At 46.4% G+C, this 20424-nt stretch overlaps 6 protein-coding genes across 11 annotated transcripts in view; all 6 read left to right on the plus strand.

The window, feature by feature from the left end:
• LOC136293079 (UDP-glucuronosyltransferase 1A1-like) overlaps nt 1–20424 on the plus strand; it is a 76870-nt gene that overhangs the window by 40618 nt on the left and 15828 nt on the right. The gene's annotated exons all lie outside the window — the stretch shown is intronic.
• On the plus strand, nt 841–3604 carry LOC136293041 (UDP-glucuronosyltransferase 1A1-like). Its single transcript, XM_066189302.1, has 3 exons — nt 841–1692; nt 3272–3415; nt 3581–3604. The coding sequence occupies exons 1-3, from the start codon at nt 841–843 to the stop codon at nt 3602–3604; spliced, it is 1020 nt and encodes a 339-aa protein (XP_066045399.1).
• Nucleotides 4933–7696, plus strand: LOC136293043 (UDP-glucuronosyltransferase 1A1-like). The gene is made up of 3 exons (XM_066189303.1): nt 4933–5784; nt 7364–7507; nt 7673–7696. The coding sequence occupies exons 1-3, from the start codon at nt 4933–4935 to the stop codon at nt 7694–7696; spliced, it is 1020 nt and encodes a 339-aa protein (XP_066045400.1).
• On the plus strand, nt 9025–10106 carry LOC136293044 (UDP-glucuronosyltransferase 1A1-like). The gene is made up of 2 exons (XM_066189304.1): nt 9025–9876; nt 10023–10106. Exons 1-2 carry the CDS (start codon nt 9025–9027, stop codon nt 10104–10106), a joined length of 936 nt encoding a protein of 311 aa, XP_066045401.1.
• On the plus strand, nt 10754–13280 carry LOC136293045 (UDP-glucuronosyltransferase 1A1-like). The gene is made up of 2 exons (XM_066189305.1): nt 10754–11605; nt 13182–13280. Exons 1-2 carry the CDS (start codon nt 10754–10756, stop codon nt 13278–13280), a joined length of 951 nt encoding a protein of 316 aa, XP_066045402.1.
• LOC136293046 (UDP-glucuronosyltransferase 1A1-like) lies at nt 18631–19772 on the plus strand. The gene is given in 3 exon segments (XM_066189306.1): nt 18631–18963; nt 18965–19483; nt 19710–19772. Coding segments are annotated over 3 exon segments (915 nt in total).

Raw genomic sequence — 20424 nt, forward strand, 5'->3', positions numbered from 1 at the left:
CAATTCCACCCATCCCCAACTATGGAGGTGGCTGTGACACCTTACAGACATCCCTGTGTACGATGGGATTGGCCACGTGAGCATTCACACAACTCCACCACAGCTGGGCACCGTTGGTGCTTTGTCAGTGACCAAAATGAAGCCAGAATTAGGCCCTGAATTGTTCTGTGGAAAGTGCCCCTGAAAAGTGCTCATAAATGTCTGCTCAAACCTCCCAGCTCACAAAGCCACCCCTTGCATGCCTTGGGGCAGGTCTGGGGCACTGGAAGTGCTGCTTGATGTGGGTCACATGTGCTGCAGAAACCTGGCATCATCCTTCCATCTTCTCTGTCTTCTCGGTCTAGAAACCATTTTAAAGAGCTGTCTCAGAGCTGCCGTGGGGTCCAGGTCTCCTAGAGATGACTTTTCCAAGAGACAGGGAGAGGGGACAGACCTTGCCTGGGGGAAAAGAGAAGCCTCTGCTGGTCCAAAGGCTGATGTTGCATGTGACACATCTCCTACATGTGACACATCTGAGCATGCAGATGGTCCATCCAGAGGGAAGGAATCCAAAGTGCAGTCCCAGAGCCACGCCTGCATCCTTCCTGGGATACTCTTTACTGTTCTTCTGATAGAGATAGATGGGAGTTATCTGGTGACTCTATGGACTTGGCAGGAGTTCCATGCTTGTTCTGCAGACTTTTATCATGTCAGGGATTACACATTCACGGCCCAGCACATAAAATAAGGATCCATTGCTGGGCTGGGGCACAGATTTCTTGCAAGAGTGGAGTGGGTGCCTGTGCTCCTGTGCTGCTGTGGGTTTCCTTCCCTGGAGACACTGACCTGATCCCTGCAGGAATGGCCCCGGGGCTCAGTGCTTCTCCACCAGTTGTGCTTCTGCTCCTGTCCCTGCTGGGTCTGGCTGCTGCTGGGAAGCTCCTGGTGGTGCCAGTGGATGGCAGCCACTGGCTCAGCATGCGGGAAGTGCTGGAAATCCTGAGGCAGAGGGGACACGAGGTGGTCGTGGTGGCACCTGAAGTTTCCTTGCACATCAAGCCATCAACAAACTTTGTGATGAAAATGTTCTCAATCCCCTACACACAGGAAGAGATGGAGAAAGATTTCAAGGCATTTCTACAAACTTCATTTGAGGAGGGATCTTTTGTGGAAAGATTTATTAAGGTGTATGAAGGTATGAAAAAATTCAGTGAAATGTCAGTTGCTTCCTGTCAACATCTGCTGCAAAACAAAGAGCTCATCAGGTACCTTGAGGAGAGCAAGTTTGATGCCCTTCTTACTGACCCTGTAGTACCTTGTGGGGTGATCCTGGCAGAGCATCTTTCACTGCCTTCTGTGTATTTCCTACGAGGAATCCCATGTGGGTTGGATTTTGAAGCCACTCAGTGTCCCAATCCTCCTTCCTATGTGCCCAGGGCATTTTCACAACTTACTGACCACATGAGCTTTCTCCAGCGGGTGAAGAATCTGCTCTTTGACACCCAAAACCTTTTCCTCTGTGATTTTGCCTATGACCCATTCTCAAAACTGGCTTCTGAGTTCCTGCAGCGGGAGGTGACTGTGCAGGATCTCTTACGCAAGGGCTCTGTTTGGCTCCTGAGGTTGGAGTATGTGCTGGACTATCCAAGGCCTTTGATGCCCAACATCATTCCAATTGGAGGAGTACACTGTGCTCACAAGGGGCTGCCTCAGGTGGGTCACAATCTGTCTTTAATTTGTGCTGCATTGGATTTCTGTCTTCAGGAAGCTTGAATCTTGTGTTGCAGATGGGAATCAAGTTCCCATTTTGTGTGGTTTGAAGAATGCTCATGAATTGTTCTCTCCCTTTCCATTTGTAGGCAGCTGTGCTGCACCTCCTCACCTATAAAGTGGGCTCTGCATTTGCTGTTTTCATGTCATGTATTCAGAGCTGGTTTGTGTAGCTTTGTGTAACTTGGTACTCTCTTAGTGAGTGCTGAATGTGTCTGTGGGGCTGGCAAAGGTTTGCAGTCAGGTGTAATCCCTAATTAGCAAGTTGTTGTGGTTGGCTTTGGTGTTTACTGAGAAATGCACCTCAGGCTTCTGTCCTTGTTGCCTCGCTACGTTTTTCTTTGCCAGGAAATTTTTCTGCTTCTTCACCCGGGTATTTCCAAAGCTGGAATCTGGAGGAACGTGGCAGCTTGGGGGCCCTCAGGTTGAGAGGCAGCTTCTCCGTTTTCAGGCAGATCTCAGAAAATCTTGGTTTGGTGCTGGCTGTGTGAGGTGTAACAGCCAATTTCAGAGGTCTCAAGGGGTTACAATGGTTTGGCAGGTGGCGCTCGAGGGTGACAAAAGTGCCAGAGGTTTTGTTATAAAATAAGAGGCTGATCTGGTGCATCGCTCACATTTATCAACTGTCTGAACTCTGCTGCTGGTTATGCAGCCTTCTATCACACCAGTGATTATGAATTTACTACACAGTAAATAAAGCAAGGGTACAAAGTTGGGCTGGGGCACAGATTGCTTAAAGGCGCGGAGCAGGTGCCAGTCCTCCTGTGCTGCTGTGGGTTTCCTTCCCTGGAGACACTGACCTGATCCCTGCAGGAATGGCCCCGGGGCTCAGTGCTTCTGCACTCATTGTGCTTCTGCTCCTGTCCCTGCTGGGTCTGGCTGCTGCTGGGAAGCTCCTGGTGGTGCCAGTGGATGGCAGCCACTGGCTCAGCATGCGGGAAGTGCTGGACATCCTGAGGCAGAAGGGACACGAGGTGGTCGTAGTGGCACCTGAAGTCGCTATGCACATCAGACCTTCAAAGGACTTTGTGATGAAAATGTACACGGTCCCCTACACACAGGTGGAGTTGGAGAAAGCATTGCAGGCCTTTTTTCATTATTCATTGTAAGCAGGAAGGATTTTTAAGAGATTTTTTAAAGTATACAAAGGTATGAAAACTGTTGGGACTGTTGGGTCACCAGCTGTGAGCAGCTGCTGCAAAACAAAGAGCTCTTCAGGTACCTTGAGGAGAGCAAGTTTGATGCCCTTCTTAGTGACTCTGTACTAACTTGTGGGTTGATCCTGGCAGAGCATCTTTCACTTCCTTCCACGTATTTCCTACGAGGAATCCATTGTGGGTTAGATTTAGATGCCAGGCTGTGTCCCAATCCCCCTTCCTATGTGCCCAGGGCATTTACAGACAACACAGACCGCATGAGCTTTCTCCACCAAGTGAAGAATCTACTCTTTGACATCCCAAATGTTTTCCTCTGTGATTTTGCCTTTCAAGCCTACTCAAAACTGGCTTCTGAGTTCCTGTAGCGGGAGGTGACTGTGCTGGATCTCTTACGCAAGAGCTCTGTTTGGCTCCTGAGGTTAGATTTTGTGCTGGACTATCCAAGGCCCTTGATGCCCAACATCATTCCAATTGGAGGAGTACACTGTGCCCAAAAGGATCTACCACAGGTGGGGATGTGTTTAATGCATGCCATGATTGTTTTCTGTGTTCAGGAGGGTGCAATTCTGTATTGTGATAGAAATCAAATTCCCATTTCTAATGAGTTAGGTGAATCTTCATGAAATAAACTGTTTTTTTCTCACTTCCTTGCTGACTTTATACATCCTGTGTAGGCAGCTGTTCCTTCTGGCTTTTAAAAGGTTCTCAGTAATAAGGAAATACCACGGTTTCCTAGTTACCCTCTACTAAAGATCTGTGATGGGACATTGATTCTGGCAGTAAAAGTAATTCTGAGAATTTTTGGATAGTAAGAAAAAATCTTGGATTTGTATAATGAGCAGTTCCAATGGGATGTCCCAGAGAACCTTAAAAACTCTTTCCTGGCTCCAAAGCCCAGCCCTAATACCTGTAGCAGGTCTGATTTGACACATCCAGCACAGCATGACTGGCACTGAGGAAATAGCAGCAGCCTTGTGCATGATACCTGCTGCTACATTGTGCCGTGTGCTTGGGTTCCCTGGGGTCCTGACACCATTCCCGGGCACAGTTCCTCCTGGAGAGCCTCCTCTGCTGCTCCAGCGGTGAGCCTGGGAAGTGGGGTGAGTTCTTTTGGTGCCCTGGCTTTGTCTTCTTTCATATTCCTTAGGATTGGTGTGCTGTAGGAGGGGATCACAAAGCCCCTGTGGCAATTCCACCCATCCCCAACTATGGAGGTGGCTGTGACACCTTACAGACATCCCTGTGTACGATGGGATTGGCCACGTGAGCATTCACACAACTCCACCACAGCTGGGCACCGTTGGTGCTTTGTCAGTGACCAAAATGAAGCCAGAATTAGGCCCTGAATTGTTCTGTGGAAAGTGCCCCTGAAAAGTGCTCATAAATGTCTGCTCAAACCTCCCAGCTCACAAAGCCACCCCTTGCATGCCTTGGGGCAGGTCTGGGGCACTGGAAGTGCTGCTTGATGTGGGTCACATGTGCTGCAGAAACCTGGCATCATCCTTCCATCTTCTCTGTCTTCTCGGTCTAGAAACCATTTTAAAGAGCTGTCTCAGAGCTGCCGTGGGGTCCGGGTCTCCTAGAGATGACTTTTCCAAGAGACAGGGAGAGGGGACAGACCTTGCCTGGGGGAAAAGAGAAGCCTCTGCTGGTCCAAAGGCTGATGTTGCATGTGACACATCTCCTACATGTGACACATCTGAGCATGCAGATGGTCCATCCAGAGGGAAGGAATCCAAAGTGCAGTTCCAGAGTCACGCCTCCATCCTTCCTGGGGCACTCTTTACTGTTCTTCTGATAGAGATAGATGGGAGTTATCTGGTGACTCTATGGACTTGGCAGGAGTTCCATGCTTGTTCTGCAGACTTTATCATATCAGAGATTACACATTCACGGCCCAGCACATAAAATAAGGATCCATTGCTGGGCTGGGGCACAGATTTCTTGCAAGAGTGGAGTGGGTGCCTGTGCTCCTGTGCTGCTGTGGGTTTCCTTCCCTGGAGACACTGACCTGATCCCTGCAGGAATGGCCCCGGGGCTCAGTGCTTCTCCACCAGTTGTGCTTCTGCTCCTGTCCCTGCTGGGTCTGGCTGCTGCTGGGAAGCTCCTGGTGGTGCCAGTGGATGGCAGCCCCTGGTTCAGCATGCGGGAACTGCTGGACACCCTGAGGCAGAGGGGACACGAGGTGGTCGTGGTGGCACCTGAAGTGGCTTTGCACATCAAACCATCTGAGAACTTTGTCATGAAAATTTACTCAGTCCCCTATACACAGGAAGAGATGGAGAAAGATTTCAAGGCATTTCTACAAACTCCATTTGAGGAGGGATCTTTTGTGGAAAGATTTCTTAAGACATATGAAGGTATGAAAAAATTCAGTGAAATGTCAGTTGATTCCTGTCAACATCTGCTGCAAAACAAAGAGCTCATCAGGTACCTTGAGGAGAGCAAGTTTGATGCCCTTCTTACTGACCCTGTATTACCTTGTGGGGTGATCCTGGCAGAGCATCTTTCACTGCCTTCTGTGTATTTCCTACGAGGAATCCCATGTGGGTTGGATTTTGAAGCCACTCAGTGTCCCAATCCTCCTTCCTATGTGCCCAGGGCATTTACAGACCATACAGACCACATGAGCTTTCTCCAGCGGGTGAAGAATCTGCTCTTTGACACCCAAAACCTTTTCCTCTGTGATTTTGCCTATGACCCATTCTCAAAACTGGCTTCTGAGTTCCTGCAGCGGGAGGTGACTGTGCAGGATCTCTTACGCAAGGGCTCTGTTTGGTTCCTGAGGCTGGAGTTTGTGCTGGACTATCCAAGGCCTTTGATGCCCAACATCATTCCAATTGGAGGAATACACTGTGCTCACAAGGGGCTGCCTCAGGTGGGTCACAATCTGTCTTTAATTTGTGCTGCATTGGATTTCTGTCTTCAGGAAGCTTGAATCTTGTGTTGCAGATGGGAATCAAGTTCCCATTTTGTGTGGTTTGAAGAATGCTCATGAATTGTTCTCTCCCTTTCCATTTGTAGGCAGCTGTGCTGCACCTCCTCACCTATAAAGTGGGCTCTGCATTTGCTGTTTTCATGTCATGTATTCAGAGCTGGTTTGTGTAGCTTTGTGTAACTTGGTACTCTCTTAGTGAGTGCTGAATGGGTCTGTGGGGCTGGCAAAGGTTTGCAGTCAGGTGTAATCCCTAATTAGCAAGTTGTTGTGGTTGGCTCTGGTGTTTACTGAGAAATGCACCTCAGGCTTCTGTCCTTGTTGCCTCGCTACGTTTTTCTTTGCCAGGAAATTTTTCTGCTTCTTCACCCGGGTATTTCCAAAGCTGGAATCTGGAGGAACGTGGCAGCTTGGGGGCTCTCGGGTTGAGAGGCAGCTTCTCCGTTTTCAGGCAGATCTCAGAAAATCTTGGTTTGGTGCTGGCTGTGTGAGGTGTAACAGCCAATTTCAGAGATCTCGAGGGGTTACAGTGGCTTGGCAGGTGGCGCTCAAGGGTGACAAAAGTGCCAGAGGTTTTGTTATAAAGCATGAGGCTGATTTTGTGCATCGCTCACATTTATCAACTGTCTGAACTCTGCTGCTGGTTATGCAGCCTTCTATCACACCAGTGATTATGAATTTACTACACAGTAAATAAAGCAAGGGTACAAAGTTGGGCTGGGGCACAGATTGCTTAAAGGCGCGGAGCAGGTGCCAGTCCTCCTGTGCTGCTGTGGGTTTCCTTCCCTGGAGACACTGACCTGATCCCTGCAGGAATGGCCCCGGGGCTCAGTGCTTCTGCACTCATTGTGCTTCTGCTCCTGTCCCTGCTGGGTCTGGCTGCTGCTGGGAAGCTCCTGGTGGTGCCAGTGGATGGCAGCCACTGGCTCAGCATGCGGGAAGTGCTGGACATCCTGAGGCAGAAGGGACACGAGGTGGTCGTAGTGGCACCTGAAGTCGCTATGCACATCAGACCTTCAAAGGACTTTGTGATGAAAATGTACACGGTCCCCTACACACAGGTGGAGTTGGAGAAAGCATTGCAGGCCTTTTTTCATTATTCATTGTAAGCAGGAAGGATTTTTAAGAGATTTTTTAAAGTATACAAAGGTATGAAAACTGTTGGGACTGTTGGGTCACCAGCTGTGAGCAGCTGCTGCAAAACAAAGAGCTCTTCAGGTACCTTGAGGAGAGCAAGTTTGATGCCCTTCTTAGTGACTCTGTACTAACTTGCGGGTTGATCCTGGCAGAGCATCTTTCACTTCCTTCCACGTATTTCCTACGAGGAATCCATTGTGGGTTAGATTTAGATGCCAGGCTGTGTCCCAATCCCCCTTCCTATGTGCCCAGGGCATTTACAGACAACACAGACCGCATGAGCTTTCTCCACCAAGTGAAGAATCTACTCTTTGACATCCCAAATGTTTTCCTCTGTGATTTTGCCTTTCAAGCCTACTCAAAACTGGCTTCTGAGTTCCTGTAGCGGGAGGTGACTGTGCTGGATCTCTTACGCAAGAGCTCTGTTTGGCTCCTGAGGTTAGATTTTGTGCTGGACTATCCAAGGCCCTTGATGCCCAACATCATTCCAATTGGAGGAGTACACTGTGCCCAAAAGGATCTACCACAGGTGGGGATGTGTTTAATGCATGCCATGATTGTTTTCTGTGTTCAGGAGGGTGCAATTCTGTATTGTGATAGAAATCAAATTCCCATTTCTAATGAGTTAGGTGAATCTTCATGAAATAAACTGTTTTTTTCTCACTTCCTTGCTGACTTTATACATCCTGTGTAGGCAGCTGTTCCTTCTGGCTTTTAAAAGGTTCTCAGTAATAAGGAAATACCACGGTTTCCTAGTTACCCTCTACTAAAGATCTGTGATGGGACATTGATTCTGGCAGTAAAAGTAATTCTGAGAATTTTTGGATAGTAAGAAAAAATCTTGGATTTGTATAATGAGCAGTTCCAATGGGATGTCCCAGAGAACCTTAAAAACTCTTTCCTGGCTCCAAAGCCCAGCCCTAATACCTGTAGCAGGTCTGATTTGACACATCCAGCACAGCATGACTGGCACTGAGGAAATAGCAGCAGCCTTGTGCATGATACCTGCTGCTACATTGTGCCGTGTGCTTGGGTTCCCTGGGGTCCTGACACCATTCCCGGGCACAGTTCCTCCTGGAGAGCCTCCTCTGCTGCTCCAGCGGTGAGCCTGGGAAGTGGGGTGAGTTCTTTTGGTGCCCTGGCTTTGTCTTCTTTCATATTCCTTAGGATTGGTGTGCTGTAGGAGGGGATCACAAAGCCCCTGTGGCAATTCCACCCATCCCCAACTATGGAGGTGGCTGTGACACCTTACAGACATCCCTGTGTACGATGGGATTGGCCACGTGAGCATTCACACAACTCCACCACAGCTGGGCACCGTTGGTGCTTTGTCAGTGACCAAAATGAAGCCAGAATTAGGCCCTGAATTGTTCTGTGGAAAGTGCCCCTGAAAAGTGCTCATAAATGTCTGCTCAAACCTCCCAGCTCACAAAGCCACCCCTTGCATGCCTTGGGGCAGGTCTGGGGCACTGGAAGTGCTGCTTGATGTGGGTCACATGTGCTGCAGAAACCTGGCATCATCCTTCCATCTTCTCTGTCTTCTCGGTCTAGAAACCATTTTAAAGAGCTGTCTCAGAGCTGCCGTGGGGTCCGGGTCTCCTAGAGATGACTTTTCCAAGAGACAGGGAGAGGGGACAGACCTTGCCTGGGGGAAAAGAGAAGCCTCTGCTGGTCCAAAGGCTGATGTTGCATGTGACACATCTCCTACATGTGACACATCTGAGCATGCAGATGGTCCATCCAGAGGGAAGGAATCCAAAGTGCAGTTCCAGAGTCACGCCTCCATCCTTCCTGGGGCACTCTTTACTGTTCTTCTGATAGAGATAGATGGGAGTTATCTGGTGACTCTATGGACTTGGCAGGAGTTCCATGCTTGTTCTGCAGACTTTATCATATCAGAGATTACACATTCACGGCCCAGCACATAAAATAAGGATCCATTGCTGGGCTGGGGCACAGATTTCTTGCAAGAGTGGAGTGGGTGCCTGTGCTCCTGTGCTGCTGTGGGTTTCCTTCCCTGGAGACACTGACCTGATCCCTGCAGGAATGGCCCCGGGGCTCAGTGCTTCTCCACCAGTTGTGCTTCTGCTCCTGTCCCTGCTGGGTCTGGCTGCTGCTGGGAAGCTCCTGGTGGTGCCAGTGGATGGCAGCCCCTGGTTCAGCATGCGGGAACTGCTGGACACCCTGAGGCAGAGGGGACACGAGGTGGTCGTGGTGGCACCTGAAGTGGCTTTGCACATCAAACCATCTGAGAACTTTGTCATGAAAATTTACTCAGTCCCCTATACACAGGAAGAGATGGAGAAAGATTTCAAGGTATTTCTACAAACTCCATTTGAGGAGGGATCTTTTGTGGAAAGATTTCTTAAGACATATGAAGGTATGAAAAAATTCAGTGAAATGTCAGTTGCTTCCTGTCAACATCTGCTGCAAAACAAAGAGCTCATCAGGTACCTTGAGGAGAGCAAGTTTGATGCCCTTCTTACTGACCCTGTATTACCTTGTGGGGTGATCCTGGCAGAGCATCTTTCACTGCCTTCTGTGTATTTCCTACGAGGAATCCCATGTGGGTTGGATTTTGAAGCCACTCAGTGTCCCAATCCTCCTTCCTATGTGCCCAGGGCATTTACAGACAATACAGACCACATGAGCTTTCTCCAGCGGGTGAAGAATCTGCTCTTTGACACCCAAAACCTTTTCCTCTGTGATTTTGTCTATGACCCATTCTCAAAACTGGCTTCTGAGTTCCTGCAGCGGGAGGTGACTGTGCAGAATCTCTTACGCAAGGGCTCTGTTTGGTTCCTGAGGCTGGAGTTTGTGCTGGACTATCCAAGGCCTTTGATGCCCAACATCATTCCAATTGGAGGAGTACACTGTGCTCACAAGGGGCTGCCTCAGGTGGGTCACAATCTGTCTTTAATTTGTGCTGCATTGGATTTCTGTCTTCAGGAAGCTTGAATCTTGTGTTGCAGATGGGAATCAAGTTCCCATTTTGTGTGGTTTGAAGAATGCTCATGAATTGTTCTCTCCCTTTCCATTTGTAGGCAGCTGTGCTGCACCTCCTCACCTATAAAGTGGGCTCTGCATTTGCTGTTTTCATGTCATGTATTCAGAGCTGGTTTGTGTAGCTTTGTGTAACTTGGTACTCTCTTAGTGAGTGCTGAATGGGTCTGTGGGGCTGGCAAAGGTTTGCAGTCAAGTGTAATCCCTAATTAGCAAGTTGTTGTGGTTGGCTCTGGTGTTTACTGAGAAATGCACCTCAGGCTTCTGTCCTTGTTGCCTCAGTACGTCTTTCTTTGCCAGGAAATTTTTCAGCTTCTTCACCCGGGTATTTCCAAAGCTGGAATCTGGAGGAACGTGGCAGCTTGGGGGCCCTCGGGTTGAGAGGCAGCTTCTCCGTTTTCAGGCAGATCTCAGAAAATCTTGGTTTGGTGCTGGCTGTGTGAGGTGTAACAGCCAATTTCAGAGGTCTCGAGGGGTTACAGTGGTTTGGCAAGTGGCGGTCGAGGGTGACAAAAGTGCCAGAGGTTTTGTTATAAAATAAGAGGCTGATCTGGTGCATCGCCCACATTTATCAACTGCCTGAACTCTGCTGCTGGTTACGCAGCCTTTTAACACAACACTGATAATTATTTTACTACACCGCAAATAAAGTTGTACAAAGGTACAAACATGGGCTGAGGCACAGATTGTTTTATAGAGCGGAGCAGGTGTCAGTCCTCCTGTGCTGCTGTGAGTTTCCTTCCCTGGAGACACTGACCTGATCCCTGCAGGAATGGCCCCGGGGCTCAGTGCTTCTCCACCAGTTGTGCTTCTGCTCCTGTCCCTGCTGGGTCTGGCTGCTGCTGGGAAGCTCCTGGTGGTGCCAGTGGATGGCAGCCACTGGCTCAGCATGCGGGAACTGCTGGACACCCTGAGGCAGAGGGGACACGAGGTGGTCGTGGTGGCACCTGAAGTGGCTTTGCACATCAAACCATCTGAGAACTTTGTCATGAAAATTTACTCAGTCCCCTATACACAGGAAGAGATGGAGAAAGATTTCAAGGTATTTCTACAAACTCCATTTGAGGAGGGATCTTTTGTGGAAAGATTTCTTAAGACATATGAAGGTATGAAAAAATTCAGTGAAATGTCAGTTGCTTCCTGTCAACATCTGCTGCAAAACAAAGAGCTCATCAGGTACCTTGAGGAGAGCAAGTTTGATGCCCTTCTTACTGACCCTGTATTACCTTGTGGGGTGATCCTGGCAGAGCATCTTTCACTGCCTTCTGTGTATTTCCTACGAGGAATCCCATGTGGGTTGGATTTTGAAGCCACTCAGTGTCCCAATCCTCCTTCCTATGTGCCCAGGGCATTTACAGACAATACAGACCACATGAGCTTTCTCCAGCGGGTGAAGAATCTGCTCTTTGACACCCAAAACCTTTTCCTCTGTGATTTTGTCTATGACCCATTCTCAAAACTGGCTTCTGAGTTCCTGCAGCGGGAGGTGACTGTGCAGGATCTCTTACGCAAGGGCTCTGTTTGGTTCCTGAGGCTGGAGTTTGTGCTGGACTATCCAAGGCCTTTGATGCCCAACATCATTCCAATTGGAGGAGTACACTGTGCTCACAAGGGGCTGCCTCAGGTGGGTCACAATCTGTCTTTAATTTGTGCTGCATTGGATTTCTGTCTTCAGGAAGCTTGAATCTTGTGTTGCAGATGGGAATCAAGTTCCCATTTTGTGTGGTTTGAAGAATGCTCATGAATTGTTCTCTCCCTTTCCATTTGTAGGCAGCTGTGCTGCACCTCCTCACCTATAAAGTGGGCTCTGCATTTGCTGTTTTCATGTCATGTATTCAGAGCTGGTTTGTGTAGCTTTGTGTAACTTGGTACTCTCTTAGTGAGTGCTGAATGGGTCTGTGGGGCTGGCAAAGGTTTGCAGTCAAGTGTAATCCCTAATTAGCAAGTTGTTGTGGTTGGCTCTGGTGTTTACTGAGAAATGCACCTCAGGCTTCTGTCCTTGTTGCCTCAGTACGTCTTTCTTTGCCAGGAAATTTTTCAGCTTCTTCACCCGGGTATTTCCAAAGCTGGAATCTGGAGGAACGTGGCAGCTTGGGGGCCCTCGGGTTGAGAGGCAGCTTCTCCGTTTTCAGGCAGATCTCAGAAAATCTTGGTTTGGTGCTGGCTGTGTGAGGTGTAACAGCCAATTTCAGAGGTCTCGAGGGGTTACAGTGGTTTGGCAAGTGGCGGTCGAGGGTGACAAAAGTGCCAGAGGTTTTGTTATAAAATAAGAGGCTGATCTGGTGCATCGCCCACATTTATCAACTGCCTGAACTCTGCTGCTGGTTACGCAGCCTTTTAACACAACACTGATAATTATTTTACTACACCGCAAATAAAGTTGTACAAAGGTACAAACATGGGCTGAGGCACAGATTGTTTTATAGAGCGGAGCAGGTGTCAGTCCTCCTGTGCTGCTGTGAGTTTCCTTCCCTGGAGACACTGACCTGATCCCTGCAGGAATGGCCCCGGGGCTCAGTGCTTCTCCACCAGTTGTGCTTCTGCTCCTGTCCCTGCTGGGTCTGGCTGCTGCTGGGAAGCTCCTGGTGGTGCCAGTGGATGGCAGCCACTGGCTCAGCATGCGGGAACTGCTGGACACCCTGAGGCAGAGGGGACACGAGGTGGTCGTGGTGGCACCTGAAGTGGCTTTGCACATCAAACCATCTAAGAACTTTGTGATGAAAATGTTCTCGGTCCCCTACAGACAGGAAGAGATGGAGAAAGATTTCAAGGCATTTCTACAAACTCCATTTGAGGAGGCATCTTTTGTGGAAAGATTTATTAAGGTGTATGAAGGTATGAAAAAATTCAGTGAAATGACAGTTGCTTCCTGTCAACATCTGCTGCAAAACAAAGAGCTCATCAGGTACCTTGAGGAGAGCAAGTTTGATGCCCTTCTTACTGACCCTGTAGTACCTTGTGGGGTGATCCTGGCAGAGCATCTTTCACTGCCTTCTGTGTATTTCCTACGAGGAATCCCATGTGGGTTGGATTTTGAAGCCACTCAGTGTCCCAATCCTCCTTCCTATGTGCCCAGGGCATTTACAGACCACATGAGCTTTCTCCAGCGGGTGAAGAATCTGCTCTTTGACACCCAAAACCTTTTCCTCTGTGATTTTGCCTATGACCCATTCTCAAAACTGGCTTCTGAGTTCCTGCAGTGGGAGGTGACTATGCATGATCTCTTACGCAAGAGCTCTGTCTGGCTCCTGAGGTTGGAGTTTGTGCTGGACTATCCAAGGCCTTTGATGCCCAAGTGATAGAGTCTTACATGTGGTCAGAGTGTAATGAGCCCCATGATGATGTATCAAGTCTGATAAGGGTTGCAGGTCAACCCTTATCAGACTTTATAAGTGGCTTAATAATATTGCCTAACAACTCCTTGGGTGTGTTTTCTAAAGCAAGGGTTTTTTAAGAAGTGGAAACAAGAAATGTTACAGAAAAAAAGAACAAAACCCATGCGTAGGTGGCAGAGAAGGGTCTGACACCTGATTAAGACACCCCAAAAAGCACTTGAGCACCTGTCTGCTCTTTCTTGAATACTCAAGGTTTTAGGAGGGGTAATTTGGCTTGCTGCCAATAGAAACACCTATAGCTTTTGAGAAACAATTCCAAAGCCCAACCAGTGCCCCTGTGCTGGCATTGAGCCAACCCCAATGAGAAGGGCGCAGAAGTTTCTAGTTTGGCCTCCTTGTCTGTTCAGAGGTAAACTAAGACTTTATCCCTTAAATAGAATCCTTTGCTTATGACAGTGCAACCTTTCACCCTAACTTATTAGAAAAAAGAAAAGGAGAATTAATTACTTTGAGAAAATCTTCATTTCATTTGATGATTATAATTTTGCCAGTAACTTGCTATTGTTTCATAATTTGGCTCTAACTGTAGTATTTTTGAATTAAAATATTTTAATTTATTACCCTTTCATCTTTTCTAGGTAATTATTTCAATTAATAATATTTTAAGATCAAAATCTAGTATGTCATTGCTTTCCAACTATGATTTGCTTTTTTGCCTTGTGAGAGATTTTTCAAGTGAAATATTTTCTCTTCTTTATATAGAACTGGGACTACTGACCTTTTTTTAGCCTCTTAATATACTGTTTGAGAACAATGTAATAACATTAACGTGATAGTAATAATGTATAAAACCTTCTCAGTGTAAAGAATACTCTGCTGAGTACTCTTTAACTAGTAAAAACTTCATAAAAAACTCAGTCTCTGCTTTGAAAATGCTCAAATGTCTACACTGCTGAGTTGAGTTGAAGTGTAGAAATGTAGTCTTTTTGAAACTGTGGTCTGTAGTCAGTCACGACTTTTGGTGGTCTTCTTCAGGTTTTTTTCTACTGCCCTTTCCTGTTTCTGTCATTTTGACTTGACATCTGTTGCAGGGACTCACTCAGATCCTGCACCTGTGGAGACAAACAAAACCTGTCTCCCTGCTACAAAGGACAGGCTTCAGAATTTTTCCTGCTTCTGGATTTTTTATGAATATGGGAGATTAAAAAACATACATACATACATACATACATATATATATATATATATATGTGTATATATATATATATGTATATATGTATCTGTATATATGTGTGTATATATATATGTGTGTATATATATATATATATATATGTATATATATATATGTATATATATATATATGTCGTTAGAGGATACGAAATGAAGGACATGCACACAGTCAGTCATCAGGGCAAAAAAGAGGGGCGTTTAATTTTCGACCTCAATTTATATAGATTCTGGACAATGACCAGGGATTGGAGGGTAAGGTTGCCACTTCTTCCACCACACTGGTCAAACTAGATGTCCATCAATTGTCCTTCTTCCAGAGAGGAATGTAAACTTTACTTTGTTTACCTGAAAATCCATGAGAAACTTTACTACAAAAATGCAAACATCAGAAGGCTGAAAAAGATCAGGGCAACATATATAGCTGTGTTTAACTTTCTATAGTAGACAGCGCGTCTATACTCTCCCATTTTTATCTTTCAAGGAGTGTCTTCAGTTGTCTGTATGCTTTTTCTACAATAGATGGGTCTTAGGGAAAAATTAGTTAAATCTGTGGTAAATTTGATGTCTCTCATGTTGAAAAACTTGTCTAATTGTGAGAAATCGCAAGAAATGTTTGATTGCTTTTTTTTTTTTTTTCTTTTATGTGTTGAGGCAGAAATTGCTTTTAAAAGTGTGTGGCCAGAAAGAAGTATGTGTTTGAATTTTTTAAATGATTGAAATTGTGTTACATTAGTTTGCTTTTAACTTTGGGAGTTTAAGCCCTATTGCTATTGCTGGGGTGGCTAGTTTTTGGTAATTTGGACATGATTGGACCATTGCCTTGGCCTGATTTTGAGAGATATTAGACATTTTTGCCAGTGCTGGTGCATTCTGATGAAAGAATGCATGACTTACTCGGGCTTGTTCAATAACATTTGGTAATGTGATCTGAATTGTTATTGCCAGGAGGTTTGCCACTGTGTTACCCTCTGCTATAAAACCTGGGAGGACAGTGTGTGATCTCATAAGTGTGATAAAATACAGTTGCTGTCAGGAGGAAAGAAGAAAGATTAGTTTCTTAAGTAAATTGTATAACTGATCATTCGAAACTTCTTTGAGCAGAGATGTCTTTGTTTTTTCTACTAAACCTGTAACATAAAAAGAATTGATTAAAAGGAAATGTGAACTTAGAAAAATGTGCAGAACAGCTGCTAGCTTCATAATTTTGAGATATGGCTTTTAGACTTCGTGAAATCTGATTTTATTTTTTGGTGTCTGAATTTTGCTATGTGTTTACAGGGTTCTGAAATTTTCTTGAGCTATTTTGTAAGAAAATGATTGTTTTTTAGGGCTGTAGTATTTTTTAAAAGTTCTTAAAATAATTTCTAAAATGAATTCCATAATTAGAGATTTTTATTATAAAATTTATCAGGGCAACTGCAAAAGTTTTGAATTTTGAAGTCAGGAAGGGCAGGGACGAGGATTGGGTATGGCCCACAAAAGGGGTGTGTCCCAAGGCTGGTAGGAGGGACTCTGTGAGGTGTTGGAGTGGGTGTGCTGCAAGGTTGGGCTAGATGGTATCCGCCCACAAAAGTCAGCTTCTCATGCTGTAGCAAAATGGCTCTGAACACGTGGATTCTCCTTTGGTCACATAGGATTCACTTCTCAGCGTGGTCTTTTTTTAAAATTTTGCGTGGCTATTTTTATGAACTTGGGTGGCTTGGGGTTGCTCCTAGACGGAGGATATCAGGAACAGAAGGAACAGACAAATAAAGGAGACAGAGAATGAGCTTGCCTGGCCAGGGCTTCACTCACCCCCGCGGGAGAAAGGAGGTGGGGGGGAAAAGCAGTTCAGTCTCGCTCCGCTTTTCTGGGTTGGTGTGAGGAACAATTGCTTTTTGGGATCAGAGAATTAAAGCATTCTTTTTGTCTTTTACTTCTACTTTGGCTGGAGCTATTCTTGCTCTTGCTTTGCTCCATTTGGACACACAGCGACTGTATTATTTTTCTTTGAAGTTTCACGTATGTTTCAACTCATCCTGCAAGCCTTTTCACTTTCTGATCTTACAAAGTCTCAAAGTAAACTTCTCTTTATTCTCCAGTCTGCCAACTTTCACCCCACTCTGTCTTAAGAGTCCCTAATAAATTTGTCTATTTATGCAGTGTTCTTGGGCTGCTTACAGACTGATTTTAACAAGTCTTTTGAACTGTTTCTTCTCAAGTTCAAGTCTTAAAATTCCAAATTATAATCAAGATAAAGATAGATGTCTCGCTGACTACTGCAAAACTGGGTACTTCTTTCACTAACCAGAAGGACTTTCCAAGGCTATCCCTTGGTCTGCTCCTGGTTTCCTCAGATATGCTGTGTGTTCTGCCTGCAGTTTCGACTATGCCAGACACAGGGTCCTCTCTTTGTAGAGGAAAATAGTCTTTCAGACTTCATTTTGCATTCTAAGATCCAGCTCCGGCTCACATCTCCCTCTCATCAGCATGGGAGATTGGTGAAACACCCCTTCTGGGGCGCTGCACCCCCAAACCTGGGTTTTCCTTAACAACGAAAAAACCCAGCATGGGCCCGACTTAAAAAAATGAAAACCAAGGGAAAGATATGGCCGATGTAGATGGAGAGCAAGTCTACAAAAAAAACAAGCAGGTTCTATCAATATGACAGGTCCCTGTTCCCTGCGCCATTTGGCAGTCTTACACGTGGCCAGAGTGTAATGACCCCCATGAAGATGGATAAAGTCTGATAAGGATTGACCTGCAACCTCCCAGAGTGGCTTAAAAATATTGCCTAACAGCTCCTTGGGTGTGTTTTCTAAAGCAAAGGTTTAAAAAAACAAGAGGAAACAACAAATGTTACAGAAAAAAAAAGAAAAAAGCCCATGCACAGGTGTCAGAGAAGGGTCTGACACCTGATTAAGACACCGCAAAAAGCACTTGAGCACCTCTGTGCTTCTCTTATGCCTAATGTTTTAGGAGGGTTATTTCAGTTTGATGCCAATAGAAACAGCTACAGGTTTTGAGGAACATTTCCAAAGCACAATCAGTGCCCCTGTGCTGGCACTGAGGTAAGGCAAATGAGAAGGGCACACAAGTTTCTAGCTTGGCCTCCTTGTCTGTTCAGAGGTGAACTAAAACATTAGCCCTTAAATAGAATTTTTGCTTAGTGCAATGCAATACCCAACATCATTCCAATTGGAGGAATACACTGTGCTCACAAGGGGCTGCCTCAGGTGGGTCACAATCTGTCTTTAATTTGTGCTGTGATGGATTTCTGTCTTCAGGAAGCTTGAGTCTTGTGTTGCAGATGGGAATCAAGTTCCCATTTTGTGTGGTTTGAAGAATGCTCATGAATTGTTCTCTCCCTTTCCATTTGTAGGCAGCTGTGCTGCACCTCCTCACCTATAAAGTGGGCTCTGCATTTGCTGTTTTCATGTCATGTATTCAGAGCTGGTTTGTGTAGCTTTGTGTAACTTGGTACTCTCTTAGTGAGTGCTGAATGTGTCTGTGGGGCTGGCAAAGGTTTGCAGTCAGGTGTAATCCCTAATTAGCAAGTTGTTGTGGTTGGCTCTGGTGTTTACTGAGAAATGCACCTCAGGCTTCTGTCCCTGTTGCCTCACTACGTCTTTCCTTGCCGGTGAATTTTTCTGCTTCTTCACCCGGGTGTTTCCAAAGCTGGAATCTGGAGGAACGTGGCAGCTTGGGGGCTCTCGGGTTGAGAAGCAGCCTCTCTGTTTTCAGGCAGATCTCAGAAAATCTTGGTTTGGTGCTGGCTGTGTGAGGTGTAACAGCCAATTTCAGAGGTCTCGAGGGGTTACAGTGGCTTGGCAGGTGGCGCTCAAGGGTGACAAAAGTGCCAGAGGTTTTGTTTAAAACACGAGGCTAATCTGGTGAATTGCTCACATTTATCAGGTGCATGAACTCTGATCTGGCTATGCAGCCTTTTATCACACCAGTGGTTATGAATTTAGAACACAGAAGATAAAGAAGGAATATAAAGTTAGGCTGAGACACAGATTGCTAAAACAGAGGAGCAGGTGCCAGTGCTCCTGTTCTCCTGTGAGTTTCCTTCCCTGGAGACACTGACCTGATCCCTGCAGGAATGGCCCCGGGGCTCAGTGCTTCTCCACCAGTTGTGCTTCTGCTCCTGTCCCTGCTGGGTCTGGCTGCTGCTGGGAAGCTCCTGGTGGTGCCAGTGGATGGCAGCCACTGGCTCAGCATGCGGGAACTGCTGGACATGCTCCAGCAGAAGGGACACGAGGTGGTCGTGGTGGCACCTGAAGTGACTTTGCACATCAAACCAGCAAAGAACCTCGTGATGAAAATGTACCCAGTGCCCTTCACTCAGGAAGACTTGAATAGAGATCTCCAAGGATCAGTAAAGGACGTATTTGAAGAAGGATCATTTCTGGAAAGAGTGATTAGACTTCATCAGCGGGCAAAAAAAAACCTCTGCTATGTTCCTGGCCACCTGCACACACCTAATCTACAACAGGGAGCTCATGAGTTACCTTGAGGAGACCAAGTTCGATGCCCTCCTTACAGATCCTTTTCTCCCCTGTGGGCAGATAGTGGCAGAGCACCTTTCCCTGCCTTCTGTGTATTTTCTGCAGCAAATGCCATGTGGTTTGGAATATCAAGCCACCCAGTGCCCCAGTCCCCCTTCCTATGTCCCTAGAGCATTTACAGACCTTACAGACCACATGACCTTTCTGCAGCGAGTGAAGAATATGATCTATCACATCCCAAATTTTTTCCTGTGCGATGTTATCTACCAACCTTATGCAGAACTGGCTTCAGAATTCCTCAAGCGGGAGGTGACCGTGCCGGATCTCCTGCGCCAGGCTTCCATTTGGCTCATGAAGCTGGACTTTGTCTTGCAGTTCCCAAAACCCTTGATGCCCAACATGGTTTTGATTAGTGGAGTAAATTGTGCTTACAAGAGGCTAAATCAGGTGGGTCATGCTCTGGTTTCTCTTGTTGTTCTTGCAGTCTTTGGAAATCTCAGGGAAGCTGAAACACAGGTTTGGTCAGGAAGGTGAATTTGCAACTGCTCATGCTTTGCAGAGAGGTGCTGGTTGTGATATCTGTGAAGGATTATCAGAGCAGAAAAGTGGAGAAAGTGTTGTATGTGGAATTAGCTCTGGGAGACTCCCCTTTGGTCCTGTGCCTCTGCTCCAGGCCATCTTTGGATTGCAGTGGGCTCCTCAGAGCCTCTTCCAAGCCTCAAGGCTGTTGGTGTGATGCCAGACACAGTTTGAATTGAGGACATGTTCATTTATCCTCTGGCCCAATCTGGCTGATTTGCCCTACAATTGTGTCCTCTTTTTTTCCTTTCATGAAGGATTTGCAATGCTTTGAATTGTCATTGGCTCATCAAACGTTGTCATGGAAGGACATTTGCGGTCTCTCTGACAACCTCCTGTGAATACATGTCCAGTTAGGTCAGGATGTTCCTTTCCCTGTCTTTTCTAGTTTAAAGAGTTCCTACAATGTTTAACTTTCTTTGACTTTTTACGTTGGTACTGTCTTAGTGAGTGTTCAGTATTGGTCTGTGGGGCTGGCAAAGGCTTGCAGTCAGGTGTAATCCCTAATTAGGAAATTGCTGTAGTTGGCTCTGGTGTTTACTGAGAAATGCACCTCAGGCTTCTGTCCTTGTTGCCTCAGTATGTCTTTCTTTGCCATGGAATTTTTCAGCTTCTTCACCCGGGTATTTCCAAAGCTGGAATCTGGAGGAACGTGGCAGCTTGGGGGCTCTCGGGTTGAGAAGCAGCCTCTCTGTTTTCAGGCAGATCTCAGAAAATTTTGGTTTGGTGCTGGCTGTGTGAGCTGTAACAGCCAATTTCAGAGGTCTCAAAGGACTACAGTGGCTTGGCAGGTGGTGCTCAAGGGTGAC

The sequence above is a fragment of the Chamaea fasciata genome, unplaced genomic scaffold, assembly GCF_029207755.1.
Source record: "Chamaea fasciata isolate MVZ Bird 193981 ecotype frontalis unplaced genomic scaffold, bChaFas1.0.hap1 SCAF_8, whole genome shotgun sequence".
NCBI lineage: Eukaryota > Metazoa > Chordata > Aves > Passeriformes > Sylviidae > Chamaea > Chamaea fasciata.